The sequence below is a fragment of the Olea europaea genome, chromosome 3, assembly GCF_002742605.1.
Source record: "Olea europaea var. sylvestris chromosome 3, O_europaea_v1, whole genome shotgun sequence".
NCBI lineage: Eukaryota > Viridiplantae > Streptophyta > Magnoliopsida > Lamiales > Oleaceae > Olea > Olea europaea.
In genome coordinates, this window is record NC_036239.1 from 8,645,381 (window position 1) to 8,664,921 (window position 19,541).

The 19,541-nt window shown below is 34.6% G+C and overlaps 1 protein-coding gene across 2 annotated transcripts in view; it reads left to right on the forward strand.

Annotated features, from left to right (window-relative positions):
* Window positions 1-12,194: 12,194 nt before the first annotated feature.
* The window catches only part of LOC111385052 (protein FRA10AC1-like), an 8,263-nt gene continuing 916 nt past the window's right edge, over window positions 12,195-19,541 (forward strand). Inside the window, exons 1-7 of one of the 2 annotated variants that reach the window (XM_023009412.1) lie at window positions 12,195-12,465; window positions 12,554-12,621; window positions 13,812-13,893; window positions 15,609-15,692; window positions 16,638-16,677; window positions 17,239-17,284; window positions 19,232-19,290. In XM_023009412.1, the coding sequence (XP_022865180.1) occupies window positions 12,410-12,465; window positions 12,554-12,621; window positions 13,812-13,893; window positions 15,609-15,692; window positions 16,638-16,677; window positions 17,239-17,284; window positions 19,232-19,290 (435 nt within the window). In that variant the 5' untranslated portion in view covers window positions 12,195-12,409. The remainder of the gene's footprint in view (window positions 12,466-12,553; window positions 12,622-13,811; window positions 13,894-15,608; window positions 15,693-16,637; window positions 16,678-17,238; window positions 17,285-19,231; window positions 19,291-19,541) is intronic. The other variant, XM_023009419.1, reaches the window with a different exon arrangement.

Sequence of the window (19,541 nt, forward strand, 5' to 3'; positions counted from 1 at the left end):
AGTGACACGTTGATGTGTGTACTGCATTGCGTACACTTGGGCACTCAGTCGTACAGTGCATTTAAAATTTCTATCAAAATCTATTAAAAAATTAATTTTAATAAAAAATATATATAATATTGATTGTTTGACTTTAATTCGAATTAAAATTTGAGCCAAACAAGACTAAATATTTTACACCTAAACTCGAAATTTTTTTGTACCTTTAAGTTAATTATAAATTCTTCAATAATTTACTATTGTAAACCCTTGTTTGAGTCTCATTCTTTAGAAAAAAATATATTTTTCAACAGTATTTTAACATCATTTTAATCACACATTCTTCAATAAAATAATATTACACAAAAATTTAATTTTTTTAACTACATATTTCTCATCAATACATTATTCAAAAATTCTTTTTTCCCTCAAAATAGGGCACAAACAAGGGCTAAAGCTCATTTTATCGAATAATATCCATTAAACAAGTTAACGATTCAATGGCATTCTATGTCAAGAATGACGCGAAGAAACCTGGTGTGAACCAAACTCACAGCAGCAATTATCAAAGGAAGGAGAGATCCGTCTGCACATACTGCGGGTACACAGGTCATGTAGTTGACAAATGCTACAAATTGCATGGATATCCACCTGGATATAAAGCAAAACAGAGGCCTTATCCAACTCAACCATCCTCCAGCAGCAGCCAAATGAATAATGCTGTTTCAAACCAAGTATCTGAGTTTATTCCTGAGCAAAATAGCAACGCTGGAGAATTTATGCAGAAATTAAACTCCACTCAATATCAGCAGCTGATGAATATGTTAAGCAATCACCTTACAACTACCAAAACTGACACTGATGCAGGAGCTAATTCAGTACACATATCAGGTACATGTTTATCTATATCTCATCAGCCAACATTTAATTCCAAAACTTGCTGGGTAGTGGATTCAGGGGCCACAAGTCACATATGCTGTAATAAGTCAGCTTTCCTTTTGATGAATCCAATTCAGAATGCATTTATTACTCTGCCTAACCATGAAAGGCTTTCTATATGTTTTACTGGCACTGTGAAAATAAGCTCAGATCTGGTGATTCAAGATGTATTATATGCTCCTATGCTCAAATTCAACCTCCTCTCTGTCAGCTCCATAACAAGGAAAGCATCTATAAATGTTAGTTTTCTCACTAATTCTTGCATCATTCAGGACCTCAACACCTTGAAGACGATTGGCAGGGGTAAAAGGATAGCTGATCTATACGTATTGGATGCTGCTCAACCTTCTTTTGTTCAAAATAATGATGCTTTGTTTTCAATCTGTTCTGCAATAAATGTTGTAACTATGGATACATGGCATAACAGGCTTGGACATTTGTCTTTTTAAAAGTTAGAAATAATGAAAGACAATTTAGACATCAGTTGTAATAATCACAAGACTAGTGATTCAATTCCATGCTTTATCTGTCCTTTGGCTAAACAAAGGAGACTTTCTTTTACTTCGAATAATCATCTGTCTTCACAAGCTTTTGATCTAATTCATTGTGATACTTGGGGACCATACCATGCCCCAACACATGCTGGTCACAGATTCTTTCTCACCTTGGTTGATGATTGCACTCGCTTCACATGGACTTACTTGATGAAGAGTAAATCTGATGTTAGTCACATTATTCCAAGGTTCTTCAACATGATTGAAACTCAGTTTAGCAAAGTGATCAAGAAGTTTAGATCAGATAATGCTCCTGAATTACAGTTTACTGAATTTTTTGCCTCCAAAGGAGTTATACATCAGTTCTCATGCGTTGAACGTCCAGAGCAAAACTCAGTAGTTGAAAGGAAACACCAACATTTGCTTAATGTTGCAAGGGCTTTATATTTCCAATCTCGTGTCCCTATCCAATTCTGGGGAGATTGTCTCCTCACGGCCACATTCTTCATTAATCGAACCCCATCTCCAGTCCTACACAATAAAACTCCTTTCTTTCTTCTATATGAAACTGCAATCCAGTATGATGCCCTGAGGGTGTTTGGATGCCTATGTTTTGCATCCACTTTAACAGCTCATCGCACAAAATTTCACCCAAGAGCCTCAGCTTGTGTCTTTATTGGTTATCCACCTGGAATTAAAGGGTATAAACTATATGATATTGTCTCCAAAACATTCTTTGTTTCAAGGGATGTAATTTTCCATGAAAACTTATTTCCCTTTCATTCTATTCCACACGAATCTGAATTAATTGATCCATTTCCTAATCTTGTTTTACCTAAGTCTGCAATTGATATTGCCCCCTGTCCAACTTCCTTTCAGCCTCATAATGGTGACTCCACAGTCCAAGAGCCACCCTTCCAAAGTCCTGATAATGCACCTATTAATGATCATTCATCTAACACCTCTTCACAGATAGTCACTCGAAGATCAACAAGAGTCTGTAGACCACCATCTTACCTTCAAGAATTCTATTGCAATCTTCTTTCTAACATTGATCCAGTCTCTGATCACAATACCCCTTACCCCTTACCCCTTAACAAAATACCTTTCCTACAAAGCCTTTTCTCCTTCACACCGTACATACCTACTTAACATATCTTCCAGCTTTGAACCCCAATTCTATCATCAGGCTGTTCACTTTGATCATTGGAAAAAGGCAATGAAAGATGAGCTAGAAGCGATGGAACTTAACAATACATGGTTTGTAATTCCCTTGCCCAAAGACAAGCATTCCATAGGCTGCAAGTGGGTATACAAAATCAAGCACAAACCTGATGGAAGTGTTGACAGGTATAAGGCACGTTTGGTGGCCAAGGGATACACCCAACAGGAAGGCTTGGATTTTATTGATACATTTTCTCCGGTGGCTAAGCTTGTAACTGTAAAGATCTTTCTTGCCATTGCTGCTATAAATAAATGGCAGATTACCCAATTAGATGTTAATAACGCATTTCTAAATGGTGATCTTTTCGAAGAAATCTTAATGGATCTGCCTTTGGGTTATAACACACATTGCAAAGATGGTTCTCCGGCGGGAAAGAAGCTGGTATGTCGATTAAATAAATCCATCTACGGCTTAAAGCAGGCGTCAAGACAATGGTTTGCAAAATTCTCTAATGCTCTTATTTCCCATGGTTACATCCAATCAAAGTCGGACTATTCATTGTTCACAAAGGGATCTGGAAATTCATTTGTTGCTCTTCTAGTCTATGTCGACGACATAATCATTACAGGATCAAATACTATGGCTATAAATTCTTTAAAAGCCTTATTACATAGTCTTTTCAAACTCAAAGATCTTGGACATTTAAAGTACTTTCTGGGCTTGGAGATTGCCTGCTCACACAAAGGCATCTTCCTCTCCCAACGTCACTATACATTACAATTGTTGGAGGACACAGGTTTTTTGGCTTGCAAGCCAGCCACACTGCCCATGGATCCCAAAATCAAACTTTGCTCATTTGAAGGGGACCTTCTTCCTGATGCTTCCAGATTTAGAAGATTGATTGGCAGACTTCTGTACTTGACTATATCAAGATCGGATATTACCTTTGCAGTTCATAAACTTAGTCAGTTCGTTGCTCAGCCTAGAAAGCCTCATCTTGAAGCTGCTCATCACCTCTTGCAATATCTCAAGGCATCTCCAGGACAAGGACTTTTATTTTCAGCTAACTCTTCACTTCAGATTCGTGCTTTCTCTGATGCTGACTGGGGTGCATGTCTGGACACCAGGAAATCTGTGACGGGCTATTGCGTATTCCTTGGTGACTCTTTAGTATCTTGGAAGGCTAAGAAACAAACCACAATATCAAGGTCTTCAGCTGAAGCTGAATATCGTGCCTTGGCCTCCACTACCAGTGAACTCATTTGGATCTCTCAGTTGCTTCGAGATTTTCATATTTCTTCCTCTGCTCCAGCTCTCATTTTCTGTGATAATCAAGCTGCCATCCACATTGCAAGCAATCCCATTTTCCATGAATGAACCAAACACATAGAAATAGATTGTCACTTCGTTCATGATAGAATCAATGATGGATTCGTCAAATTGTTGCCGGTGCGAACTCAAAATCAGCTAGCAGATGTCTTTACGAAGCCTCTTCCTGCTAATCTCCTATTCCCGCTAATGTCCAAGATGTCCATCATCAATCCCCACTGTCCATCTTGAAGGGGACTAACAGAAGAAATTCCCCAGATCAGCACCGTTTATCCAGCTGTAAACAAATTAGTTAGGAAGTTAGTTAGTTAGTGATAGTTAGCCACGTGTAATCACTGCATTAGTTGCATGGTTAGATAGTTGCATGGTTAGATAGTTAGTTAGTTGGTAATCATTGTATTTATACTCACGGTGTGTAACTCATTTGTTTCAATGAAAGTTTTCTTTCTTCCATTTCAATAATTACCATACTACACACATACATAATGAAGCGCAAAATGAACTACAATTAAAAAATTGCCTCAAGATCTAACGATATCGCACTATCCGCCGCAAAGAAACAGACTTTTCATCGTAATCAACTAAAATTCATCAAACAATGCATCAGTTATACACCAGATCTAAATCGAAATATGAGAAAAATGCAAACTAAAAAATGAACTAAGAGAGGCGGAGTGAGAAAGACCGTTACCTGTCTGTCTCTCTCACTTGATTTCTCTCTACAGAGAAACAAATGAGTGTGTAATTGTTTATATTGTGATGATCAGAAATTAATAAAATATAGAATAGAAGAAAACGACGGGGGAGCTGCCGAGTATTTTAGAGCTCCTCCGACGGTGAGACGTTGATGTGTGTATTGCATTGCGTACACATGGGCACTCAGTCGCACAGCACATTTCAAAATTTCTATCAAAATCTATTAAAAAATTAATTTTAATAAAAAACATAGATAATATTGATTGTTTGATTTTAACACGAATTAAAATTTGAGTCAAACAGGACAAAATATTTTACACCTAAATTCGAAATTTTTTGTACCTTTAAATTAATTATACATTCTTCAATAATTTACTATTGTAAACCCTTGTTTGGGTCTCATTCGTTAGAAAAAATATATTTTTCAACAGTGTTTTGATATCATTTTAACCACACATTTTTTAATAAAATAATATTACACACAAATCCAAAAAAATATCTTCTTTTTTAACTACATATTTCTCATCAATACATTATTCAAAAATTCTTTTTCCCCTCAAAATAGGGCTCAAACAAGGACTAAAACTCATTTTATCGAATAATATCCATTAAACAAGTTAACAAGAACTTATATTTTTCAAGTCCCAACTTATAAATTAGGTCGATTGCTTATTCAAAATAGAGAAATGGATAATGCATATAGAATCATTGGGTATTTATGATAATGATATCAATTCATTATGTTGACAAGTGATAGGATTTTGATGGATGGATCAAATATAGGCAGGCGGGTTTTGAAGGACGAGTTTTACATAGACAATTACAATAGGATGTCATTATTGAGCGAAAGTTCATTTTTATTTATTGCATCTATTCCGAGATCAGTAGGGATGATACGTATTAAACTACGAAATCGAGAGAGAGATTTCAATAAGTAGCTCTTTGCGCTTTCATTCTTAAACAAAAGTCACTTTTTTATTTATTGCATCTATTCCAATTCCTTTACTAAAGGATACGTATTACACAACGAAATCATAATAAAGATGTCAAGAAATGGATCTTTTTGCTTTCATTCTTTAAACAAAGGTTTGTTTTTTAATTTATTGCATCTATTCTATAATTAGTATGAGACGATACATGTTACACCATGAAATCAGAAGATAGGTTTAAGGAAATGAATATTTGTCATCTATTAATAATCAAGATATGGTATATAATTATAACAAATCTTGAATAAATATATTGACACTTTATTTTAATTGCATGAAAAATTAATCATCTTCAGACCTCGAAAATTGTACATCCAATGTTATCAACGGATTCCAAAAACCGGTCAAGTCCATACAAGCTAGATTCCTGTACAATTGGACAAATCGTTAGTCATACGTGGCCTCCTTCGACTAAGTAGAGTTGGCGTGGCACTCCAACAGTCAAGTCAGTTGAAGGTAGTTATGTGAGTGTAGGAGGGCTCTGGGCGTGAACCTCCTATGTAAAAGAGGGACTTTTTTTGGAATTACAAATAGTGATATGGCAAAGTTAGTGCAAGAGTCTAAACTTGCACCAAAATTTGAGCTTTTTATATTAGAGGAGGGTGGGCATAAATTGTTTGATGGAAAGACACATGGCCTCGTCCTAGTAGCCGAGGCCTCTTGTCATTGGCATCAATCCATTAGCGGGATGTTTATTCCCAGCCTCTCACTACCATCAAGCTTAGTTATAAAACATCGTCTATCCGAGGTATCTTATAAGACTCCGATAGTTCAAGAGCTATTAGCGGAATGTTTATTTCCCACTTTGCCGGATGCTTATTCCTAGCTTCACCTCTCATTATCATTGAGCAAAGTTGTAAATCCTCGTCTATCCGAAGTCGCTTATAAGACTCTGATAGTTCAAGAGCTATTCACAAAATGTTTATTCCCCACTTCATCGGATTCTTATTCATGGCTTGGCGAGATGTTTATTCCTCACCTCTCACTGTCGTCAAGCCCAGCTATAAAACTTCATACACTCAAGGCCAGCATATAAGTCTTCGATATTTCAAAAGAGCCACTAGCTAGATATTCATTCAACGCTTCGCGAGATGCCTCAATATACAAGTTGTTGCATCACAAATGAATTTATCTTCAAAAGCTCATCATGCCTTTACAATGACTGCATTACAGCTGCCTGTCTTTGAGAGCTTTGCTTCTGCTTCAACTATATCACATCTACTTATCTTCAAAGAGCTTATATTATCCTATACATGAATAAATCATCTACCATATAGGAAGCCCTTAACATTGATGAACTATCCACCATGCAAAGATGTCATTTACCGCTTCGTAAAGAGACGGGTGGGCCTACTTTAATACCTATGAAGATGAATCCATGGACCATCAAATACCATAGAAGAAGTCATTGCATGGAAGAGTCACCCCCTTGTAAGGAAATAAAACAGCATCGACAAGGACAAGTGTGATGCCTCCCACAAGGAGCCATACCTTGTTACCTTAGAAAAACCCTTTCGTAGCTGAACCAAACACCATGGAAGAAACCATTGACATGGATGTGCCACCTCCATGCAAGGATGTCAGCTTGTCACAACTACTTATGTTTAGAGCATCGCCTCTATAGCTAACATTTAAAGCACCACCTTTGCTACTTACATTTAGAGCACCGCCTATGCAACTTATGTCCAAACAATCGCCTTTTCTACTTACATTCAGAGCACCGCCTCTACTATTTACATTCAGAGCATTGACTCTGCTGCTTATATTTGGGGTTTCACCTTTGCAGCAGATTCAATTGCTTACATTTCAAGTCCAACTCATATATAAGTATTTGACTCGTAGACTATTGTGATACCAATATATTTGTACCATTACATTATTAATAACATATGCATTACGTTATTACTGCCAAGTATGAGTGTCATAACATTATTTTAATCACTGTTAGTACGTATATAACATTTTCTACACTGTGAACATGTTACTTGCTTCATATTAGTACACTAGCTGCGCGAACATATGATTTACTATAATTCATGACAGACCCTCTGTACATTATATTTTTTAAAATTTAAACTATCATTATTTTTCTTTATTATCATTATTTGGTGGGGTAATGCACCCCAAAATTCATTTTGTATATTTGCAGTGGATATATTGTATTGTATTACAGGTTTGTTTAGTCCATATTACAGAGAGAATGCTGATGTAGTTTTGACAAATTATATACGATATCTATCTTTCGAGGCAATCTGCAAACCCTCACTTATTCAAGCTTGCATAGATATTTTTAAGGCAATCCGTAAGTCTTTATATTGGAGCCGCTTATATTTTTTAGGCAATCTGTAATATCTTACCTAGTTGACTACTTATATTTTGAATTTTGATTCAAACATGAATATACATCTCAGGCTTAGGAGACTATTGTTCTGCCTATAAATTACGTGGCATATACTTGATGGAGAGGGTCTCATATTGGTCGACATAGCATTGACAATTTAATTGGTTGGACTCATTTAATTAAACAATTACATTCTAGGCTTGAACTTGGGTCCATTTTCACTAAACTATGCAGCCCACTTCCACTTCTCTATATATATGTGCAAGTGATCGTCGGATATTTTTTTTTTATCGATGACCTCTGCCTTCTAACGAGATGTTCATTTACAAGTGATGTCTACGTGGAGAGGGTGAGTTCAGAATTCTGTTGGCACATGTTTTGAGGTCAACATACTTCATAGTTACTTTTTACAACAAATAAAAAAAAACATTCTGCCATCGTAACAATTGTTAAGCACACATATCTAAGAAAGATTAGCGCAAAAGTAAAATTTAAGGTTTGGTTGAGTCTAATTTTTAGGAGAGTGGATTTTGTAATAATGATTTATTCGAAAATACACGTGGTTAAAAGTATGAAACTTTTTTGAATTTAATATGTGAAATTATTTTATTGAAAAAATATTTGAATTAGAAATTAATTAAAAAAATTAAATAACGAAGCTAAAACCTCCCAACAACATATAACTTTTTCAACAATTCATTTAGGAATTGCTGCCAGAAACACACCAGATGCTGCCTCTTTTCTGCTCCTTTTTTTTTTTTTTTTTGTTCTTAGTTGACAAATTGTTGCCAAGTACTGTATCAATTATGGCAACCCATTTTCTGTACGTATAGCAGAGTTGTAATTTTTTACACCAACAGTAGGCAACAAACGTTCAATCCATGTGTCAACACTAGCACAGAAAAAAATGTTAGTCAATATAATCACCTTTCTTTTACTATTGTAAGACTCGGTGTACAAGAGGATTTATTCGCCACCTAAACCTGTAAGTTGGATATCATGTTGCCAACAAAAAATTTGAATGAGGATAATATTGCAACTACATTCATGGATTGGGATAAATGGTTCAATTTTCCTAGTAGAATGTGTACGGTTGAAACATGATATCTTTTATGCTTCGTGTGCTTAATAAAATTTTGATTTCTAAATTTTCAATTTCAATTTAATAACTTCTAATATTTCAATTTCTATTACATTGTAATTTTATTTATTTATTTTGGTAATGTAATGTCACAAAGTGTAGGGTGCGTTTTCTTTGTTGTTTTCGGACCGTTTTTTGTTTTCGACTTTTCAAAACGATGAAAACACATTTTTAAAAAAAAAAAATTGTACTGAAAACACAAAACGACAAAAATGTCGTTTTGGCTATTTTTTGTACAAAACTCGAAAAAAATACAAAACACGGAAAACACATTTTGAAACACAAAATCAAATCTCGTCACTTTCTTCCAACCATTCTCTACCTTCTCTCTCTCCTGGTCGCCGACTGTGGATGATCAACGCCGGCTATGGATAGTCGCACACTTCAATCAGTGACGAAGGAGATGCATCGGTGCCGACGCTAGATTGGGGACGCGACGTTGTTGTGAAAGCAGTGTCGCAACCCAAGGGAGAGGACGCTGCTGTGGTTTGGGCCCATCTCTGCCTGCGGTCGAAGAGAGAGAGGCTGCAGTTCATCGCGATGGGGATTTGACGGCGATGGGTCACCTACAAATTTGTCCAAATTTTGCCTTCTTTCTCTTTTGGGGTTTTTTTTTGTTTTTTTGGATCTGAGAGGGTGTTGATGGTGGCGGCGATGTGAATGTAATAATCTATTTGTGGTGGTAGTGGTTGATAGTGGTGGTGTTGATTTTAGTTGATTTTGGAAGTGGTGTGTGGTTCAGGGTGGTAGCAGTGGTGTTGATGGTTGATGGTGGCGATAGTGGTGTTGATTTTGGTCGATGGTAATGACGGTGGTTGTCTTTGTTGTGGGTGGTTGACGATGGTGGTGGGTATTATTGATTTTGGTTGATTTTGCTAGTGGTGAGTAATTCAAGGTGGCGGCAGTGGTTAATGGTTGGTGGTGGTAGTGGTGTTGATGGTAGTGACAGTGGTGTTGATTTTGGTCGATGGTAATGGCGGTGGTTGTCTCTGTGGTGGAGCTGGTGATTTTCCAAAATTTCAAATAATTTCATAGTGAACACGTTTTCCATTATTTTGTTTTCAAAAACGTTTTTCAAAATGTGAAAGAGAACGTATTTTTAACAATTTCAAAATACACACTCAAAACACAAAATTCAAAATGAATTCAAAATTCAAAATTACAAAACTAAAACACGAAAAGAACACACTCGTATCTACGAACCATGAGACAACTAACATATGAATATTTGTGTTTGCACTTTAAATTTAGTATGTTTCTTATATGTGGTGGATTAAAAAGTGTTTCTTTTTTTCTAAAACTCCACAGTAATTGACAAATAATTGCCATCCAACTATTAGTGATGGTGCATTCAGGTTACTACTCTTTATTTTGGTACAATCAGATCATCCAACTTTAATATACTTTAAATTTGGTCACTTTTCTTTAAATCAATCAATCAGGTCATCCGATTTTGATTTGCTTGTAGATTTTGTCACTTTGTGCATAACTGTCAGTTAATTAACAAAATATGCTAAACCGCTCAATGTTATTTAGAATAGCTTACATATAAAATATTATTTTTGTTTATACGATTTTAAAAAAATAAAAACAAAATTAAGATTAAGATGAATTATGCGTTGTTGTGTAACGTGGACATATATGGTAATCATGTTAGTTTTAATATCCAGATTAGCATATTACATTAGTTAAAGTGATGAATTAATTCAGAGGATGACTAGATTTGCAAGCGAGTTGAAGTTGGGTGACTTGATTGCTCCAAATTAAAAATGAGCGAATAATTAAAAAAAAAAAATAGATGCATCTTTGCTCAAAATTAAATGACCCACATTGCATTTGACCCGTTTTCGAAAATGAAAAGTTCAAAATAAATAAATAAATAAATAAATTGTCGCGTTTATTTGTTTACTTAAAGCATTTGCTTTAGTGTTGTGATGATGGAGCTAACTAGTTTAATAGCTAGATTTCAATACTAGATTTGAATGGATTTCAAAGTGGAGCTTGAGATTGACCCCATCTCATGGTTGGGATCAAATAGAGATCAAACACATATCGTATTCATAAATTTGAGTATTGCATCTTAGGAAAATAAAAGATGGACATCTGAATTTATCAACATATGAAGATGTAGGGATTGAAACTGGTTCCATGTTCACTTTAAGAGATTGTTTGGGCCGGATTTTTTCATCCAAAAAATTGATTTTTTGACCGTTATTTCACTATTTCAACCGTCATATTTGACTTCTTCTCTCACAGGTGGACCCCACTTTTCTCGTAACGGTCAAAAAATCAATTCTCAAAATCACTCCCAAACAGGCTTTAAGACTTAAGAGCTAAGCACATTAATTTCTTTTACTTCCCAAATATTTCATTATTTATCATAATGGTGAAAAATATAATTAAACATCAGGTAAGTGAAAAGAAGAATGTTATGGTTAAATAACACAATCCTGAAAAAGTATGGTTGAAGGTCACACTAAAATAAAAAATAAAGCTTCCTCAATCATGGAACTAAAAATGTTTCATTGCACGTTGTATGATGCCAAGCACTCCTTGATATTGCATCAACACGTATTTGTCAAGCGGTAATCTATTCTATTTATTTTGAAATGTTTCCTATTAGTGGTTTGTGAAACTTGCTTTGAACGATAAGTAGTGGGGCTGGTTCTTGGAAATGCAAGGTGAGTTTTTATTTGAATAAAGCCAGTTAAATAGGTTAAAAAAACAGGAAATCATAGGACAAATTGATTTGGCCGAAATTCGTTGCCTTTTTTTTTTTTCAAAGTGTCAAATCATATTTCGACATGTATTCACCCTATTTTTGAGGAATTTTGTTGTGGGTTTGTGCACCATTTTTGACAGCATTCTCACATGAGATGGTGGGCCACGTTTAAAATAATCACTAGTCCCACCCCATGTAAGAGAACTGTCAAAATTGATGTATAAAATTGTTGTACACATAAAAAAAACTCATTTTTGAGCCCGTCTCTAACTCTCTATGGCAGAATTGTTTTTATTTTCCTATCTCCTTTTAATTTTTTATGTATATTTTAAATTAAGGATACAAACAAAGAAAAAATTTACTTTAAACAATTAAATAGACAAAATCGTCTCAGCGGAGTACCAACACACCAAAACTAATATATCGGGTCCATGTTGTTAAGCAAACCAGGTTGAGGATCAAGTTGCTACAGAGTTTATAGGTTAAAGTTCAGTGGTGCATTTTTCCCTGTTGGAAAGCCCAGGAGGAGGAAGGGAAACGAGAAATCGAAGCGACGTGAAAAATTTCCCTTCTTATGGTCAATCCTTCGAATCATTCAGAGGAGGAAAAAGCAGATGGCATCTTTTGGGTCTCTCAAGCAAGCAATCTTCGATAAAGAAGCCAGAAAACAGTCTCTTTTCTCTCTCCCTGTCTCTATGCCTGCGTAATTTTTTAGTTCTTGAATTGGGCTGATTGATTTTTATTTACTTTACACCCAGGCAGTATCAATCTCATATACGAGGCCTAAACGCATTCGATCGCCACAAGAAATTCTTGAATGATTATGGTCAGGTTCACTTTCCTGCTTCAATTTCGTATATCTGTATTTTGTTTTGAAACTGTAGTAGTGATATTGTGTAATAGGTTCAGTGTCTAGTAATAATGATTTCGTTGTTGATGTAACTATTTGCAACTCTTTTAAACTCTCCTCAATTCACTGAGTTTAAGGCCAATCTCCAACCCTGACCATTTTGCACCAAATAGAAAATCATCTCCAACCCATTACACTAAAAGTTGTACCAAATGAATAGTGCTTATTAATTTTCTTCATTTTTTAATTCTTAATAATTTATTTGTCTCAAAAATCATTTATTTATTTATTTTATTACTACATAAATTATTATATAAATAATTGCGTTTATTTAATAAAAATACTTCATTCATTAATCAATTTAAGAAATGTAGGACAATTAATAGAAATACAAAATATTAAATCATAATATTAAAAAAGAGTGTAATACGTTTCGAATCGCAATATCCTGATATTACAAAGTTGAAATAGTATTCACAACTAATTATTAATGATTCAATGATTAAAATTTATTACAAGTGCACACAGCACACAACAACAACAACAATAAAAAATATTATTATTATTATTATTTAGAATTAAAATTTATTGTATAACAAATGGAAAAGTATACCCTTAACAAAAATTGGTGCAAAGTGGAAGAGAAGGGCAAAAAGGTATTTAACCAGTTTGGTGAATTATGGTGCAATGGGGACGGGGTTGGAGATGCCCTAGTTTGCATATTTGCAGTGCATATTAAATATATCTTTATTGATTTCATGCAATTTATACCAGTTCCCTTGTCTCAAGGCAGTGGGTTTGATATTAAAAAAAATGATAACTTGGGTTCGACTACGAAATGGAATTATTGCAAAAATCTAAGCTTTATGCCCTAAAATTTAGGGTCAACTACTCAAATCCATGAATCCCTTTTCTATTATTTTCTTAAGACTAAATTGGAAAAGATGCAAAAACTTCAAAAAAAGTTATTAAAATACACTTGTGGTTTGCTGATATTGCTATCTCCATGAGATACTGAGATTGTAAACTGATGGATTACAACAATTTGGATTTTAATTTTTCTAATTTTCTTCTGCAGTATTTAGCAGAAAAGACAGCAGTATTAGCTTCTTGACTCTGTTTTCCTAATTGGTTTAATGTATATTCAAGAAAGTGTTTACTTGCAGTTGGCTTTTATGGAAAAGAGAAATCTGCACAAGATAAGTTGCCAGTTAAAACAGATCAAGACACCCTCAGAGAGGGATATCGGTATGTGTTCCTTGTCACTCTTTCTATTTTTATAATTTTCTGTATACCATATCATCTACTTAATATATATATTCATAATCCTGAACTTTACTGAATATAATAAGATTGAGCATGATATTGTGCAGCTACTGAAGTGTGTTTTCTTTGTAATGTGTATAAGAAGCAATTTTATGAGAATGGATCTTCACTTAAATTATTTTTTGGGAGGGGGTGTTGGGATGGGGGAGTACTGGATAACCTTTTTCAAGAAAAATAATGCTAGGGAATATTTAAAATGGGCAAGACATTGAGGATATGGATGTATGTATAATGAAAAATGTTTCTCCCAAGGCGATAAGGCTAATATCTTGTGGAGTTCAAAGACTTGTGCTTCAGTAGTAGAGTTATTTGGTTCAGGGAGTAGTGCCAATTAAGCCTCAAATGTTTCCATTTTGGAATGGGATCCTAATGGTTCGAAGGAAGTAGGGTGTGAGTCAAGCCACTGAGCTCGCCCATTTTTGGGCTAGGCCCGGCCCACCATGCAAGCACGCTCTTTTTTTATCTAAATTTTTTCCCACTGTTTACAAGGTCGGCTCGTGTGCCAACTTGTGCAAGCAAGTGGCTCGCACAAAAAATCTGCTGGCTCACTTGTGGTTCCACTTAACATCCCTAGAAGAAGAAATGATATTACGTTCTGGAGAAGTAGAATTAAAGACAATGAAATCATTTGGAGAAGTTTTAGGCTGTGGTCGGATGAAGATGAAGAAAGGGTAGAATGTGATGCAAAGAGTGCAAGATACTGATAAGGAAAATCGTTGCAATAAAAGAGAATCTATATGTGCCTTGGTACTTGTTATAGATGGTTTATCTTCAGTTTCGTTAGTTATTCACCTGGGAAGTTTTTGGTAGCTAAATTGCAGTAATGCCTCTGTAGTGCTTCTATTGTAAAAGTCACCTCGTATAAAATGTGTACGTGTGCTTAGTTCCCATTTGGTGAAAATGAACTAATTGTACTATGACGCTATTAATATCACTACAGCCATAATGAGCAATGCAAAAACCCATGTTTCTATAAAATATGTGCTGCGCGTGTATAGGAACACATCTCCAGTAGCTTAGAAAAGTGAAAACATCGTGGGTAATAAAGGTTGATGAAGCTGTTTCCTAGGATGCATTTATAAATGGATGGTTGGATTCAATCTTAGTTGACTATGCTGACAATTCTTTTAGAGTACAGATGAGTTGTCCTATACATGGGACCTTTTTGCGTTTGGTCTTGTTAAATTTGTTTTGAGTACATTTTACAATCATATTCTGCTCTGTGGAATACACTGGATGAGGAAGCAACTAAAGTAACTCGTATCTTATTCATGTAACTGTTTACCTTTCTGTGCTGATATTTCTGATTTCTAATGTTGTTTGTTTATTTCAATACTTGTTATATTGTTTGGCCAACTAAAAGACTACGACTACAATACACGTCATTAGCGATAGCGAATATAAGCCGGATAGGCATTATTATGTTGAAAGTGTTTCCATTGTCTGTTTATAGTTGTTTTCTTTTAATAATACGATATGTTTTAATAGCTATACATATGCAACAAGTTCCATTATTTTCATGGTTGATTTCGTAATAAATTTTAGTTTTGCTTCTGGTCATCTGCTAAAATTGTTGTTGTTGTTGTTGTTTTTTTTTTTTTTTTTTTTGGGAACCTTTATTTTATCATTTAGTAAAGATTTATAAGAACGGAAGAAGATGATATGAATCCGTCTTGGGAGCAAAGGCTGGTGAAGCGCTACTATGACAAGCTCTTTAAAGAGTATCCTTTGCAATGTGATCCGCTCTGTCATTTTTGGAATTTATTTTTTAATTCTTAAATTCAGCATTAATGTTTAAGATTCTTTATTTTGAAGTCACCATGTTATCTTTTGCTGTTCTGGAAACAAGTCCTTTGTGCTATATGCATTGGGAATAACTCTACTCTTATATTTGGCATTTGGGGTCTATTAACACGTCTTTGTTACGATTCTTTTTAAAGTGTGTTTGAGACCAATTTTTCATAAAAATGAGTTTTGTAATAATGGTTTTTTGTTGAATGAGTGTTTATAAAAAATAGGAAAAAGTTTTAGTTTACTTGCAAAATTATTGGACAAATGTATGGTTGAAAATGAGTTTTGGAAAAAATGAGTTTTTAGAGAATGGGTCAAACAGGGGGTTAAAATTATGCATCAGTTGACAAATGTTATAGCAACTTTTACATGGCATAAAGGCGACACTAAGCTCTTGGAGGAGCTACTAGTGGGGGAGAATGGACATATTCATAGATAAGCAACGTTGATTGTTTTGTCTACACTGTTCCGATGTAAAATAAAAGAGCATTCCCTCAAATGAATGGTGTTCAACAGTCACCAAATGTGCAAGCCTTTGTTGGGTATCACACCTGCAATGCCATTGTTCTTGCAGAAAGAATAAAGGAAAATGAATCTGTTTTTACCTCCATTTACATTGTTTAGTTACATTTTTAAATTTTATCATGTTGTCTAGCACATTAATGTCTGCTCTGTAAACTAGCACTATCCAAGTCATGCAAGTTGGTTTGTTCTTCAGTTGGTGGGTTTCTGACTGTGCATAATTTATCTGTTTCTGTTCTGTGGCACATGCCTAGCATTTAATGGCTTCCAGACAATTGTGATTTGTTGCTATTTGCTATCACGTCTTGTATAAAACCTGGTGTTTTAAGGTTCATATCTTTAACTCAATGAAGATACTGCATAGCTGATATGTCTCACTACAAGACTGGTAAGGTAGGTATGCATGCATGCGATAGCCTCAATACTTTCTGTTTTTCAAATTTTATTTTATTTTACTTTTTACTTTTATTTCGGATGTACAACTCAAAATAGATAGGAGAATGTGCAGACTCTATCCGGTAACAATACGCTCCTTTTGGACAGTACAAAACAATCTATAAAATTTCTGTTGTAAGGCAGTTGGGGCTTGGCTTCAAACCCAATAGCCAACCTTAAAGTACACTTAGACAAGTTCTGGCTGAGAATACTTGTGGATTAGTACATATGCTCCCATAGTTTAACTATCTTTTATATGGCAAAACACTTTTATGAGTTTGTTCATTTTGGAAGATGAAAGAAGTTTTATAAATGTCATCTGCCTTGTACATCCTGCAGAGGGCAGACATACATGTTTTGAGACTGACAAATATATTGGAACATTCATTTGTTTCTATTACATATTTGTTTGAGCATGGCATTAGCATACACGTGATTGAGAATATATTTGGTTTTATTTTATGCTTAAATTCTAGTTTGTTAAAACGTTATCTAAGTCATACTTGTTTTTTTTTTTAGATTGGTCTGAGATGGAGAACTGAAAAGGAAGTAATGTCTGGGAAAGGTATATCTTATTTCAAATGATTCTATAAGAATAATTTGCTCATTACAAACTTGTGCATTTTCATGTTGTATCAATTGTTCTCTTGATTGCTCTTCTTGACATTTTTTTCTTTTATTTTCATTCTGCATACCTGCTACTCCATATTCACTAAACGAGCTAGAACAATTCCCATAATAGCTAGTCTGTAAAAACAGGCTTTAAGTCAGTACTTGCACTTGATTGATTTGCAGAATATTGAATTTTTTTTTGAGACATTAGGAGCGTAAAGTTGGCTTATTTCTCATTTATCAATTGAGTGGTTGAACAAAGTTCAAATTATGATCAAACTTTTTCCAGTAACAATCTGGATAGCAGTGAAAGTGTTTCTATCCATAGCAATCAAATAATGCATTCTATTTCTTGCTCCCCTATCTCCGTTCCTTGCAATGGGAACCTGTTTGACTACTCAAATCTGAAGATGAAGCAATTTGAATACATTTCTATTGTACACTCTACTAGCTACTTCGAACACAAAATAAATTTTTATTGTAGAACATTTTTATTAATTGCCTGAAATTATAGCCAATCTTTCAAACTTGCTAGATCTACATGGTTCAGTTTACCTATTATAAATTGTTTATATGTACATTTGTATTTTCTCTTTCAATATTTTAGCCAATCATGAATTCATGTGTCTTCACTTCTTGAGCCATCAGAATATTTCCTTAAAATTCCAGGGCATTCGATTTCTATTATATTTTGGATGATACATTCACAAAATTACATTATAGCTGACAAATAATCATTTTGGCTAAAAATAACAGTGTAGTTTGAAAAATCTGTTTCTGAATTTCTGTCTTGTTCATATTTCATAATGGCTGGTGAGATGCCAGAGCACAAATGTTTCTTGCATCTTTTTAAAATTAGGAGGAATGATATAGAACCACCAACCAACTGCAACTTTTATCATTCAGAGCTTTGAGGATTATTTATCTTTAACCTCATAAAAAAGGGAAACAAGCTATATACATTACCATATGTGTGGATGACGAAATCATATAGAACCTAATGTATAATTGAGGCCATGAGATATCCATGGTATTATGATCTGAGGTAAGCCCCCGTTTGAGCCACATTATTGTAAAAATGAGAATGAAAAATATAGCCGTTTTAGGCCCTACATAAGAGATAAAAAGTCAAATATGGTGGCTTGATGCGATGGATAACGGTCATATTTTTCATGTTAATGAGGAAATAATGGGGCTCAAGTAGGGCCTAAATTTCTCCATTTTATGTATAAGCATTAGGAACAGATAACTTCTCGGGAAGTGGACTATAATTGTGAAGGAAAGCAGTCTTTGTTGATCATATTTTTAATTAATGTTTTGATTCTGATTAGCAAGTGTTTAGATTTCTGCTTTCGTCCAAGTTGTTCCACATCAATATATGAAGAGAACAACTTGTGATGCAGTTAAAAGAGTGATTTTTACAAAGCTGACAGTTGTAGGGTTTTGGTAGTTATGATTTGCTGGAGGAGGAGAGTGAAAAGTATGAAACAAGAGGGGTCACTGGGTGGGGGACTGGGGGTCAAGGGGAGGAGATAAAGTTTATTCTAATTTTGATATCAAAATGTTCTAAGGAAATTAGTAGTGAATTTTTCTTCCATAAAATTGCTGTGTCAGTATTGCTGGCCGTTAATAATAACAATGAACTATCAGCCTCCTGCTGTTTTAGGCAGCTTTCTTTGAGACATTTTTTTCACGTCTCTTATACTCCCCTCATTCACTCTATCTGTGTTAACATGGAGTAGCTTCTGATGCTGGTGGTATCTTTTGCTTTCTATTTCAGCACTATGGAACTATGCCATTATTTCCTTTCATTTAGTTTTTCTGTTTCACTCTTAGAAAATTTAAGTAGTTGATTTTTTACTGTAAGAATTAGTGCTAACTGAGTGCCTTTTCTTGTCAGGACAATTTGTATGTGGTAATAAACATTGCAATGAGAAAGATGGTTTGTCAAGCTATGAGGCAAGTTCTTGTTTATCTTTGATTCAAGTTTGTCCATTATATTCATTGCTCACCTGAGTTGAAGCCTCCAGTCTGTAAATTTAGTTTTTTGAATCTATATAACTCAAATTGATGTAGATTTCGTAATCTTGCTTAATAATTATCTTTTCTTATGCATTTAGGTTGAATCTCGTTAAAGGATCTTTCTAAATCAACACTTGAGAAGAAGCTAAAATCCTCAGCTGTGTTCTTAATAAAGAGATCATATTAAT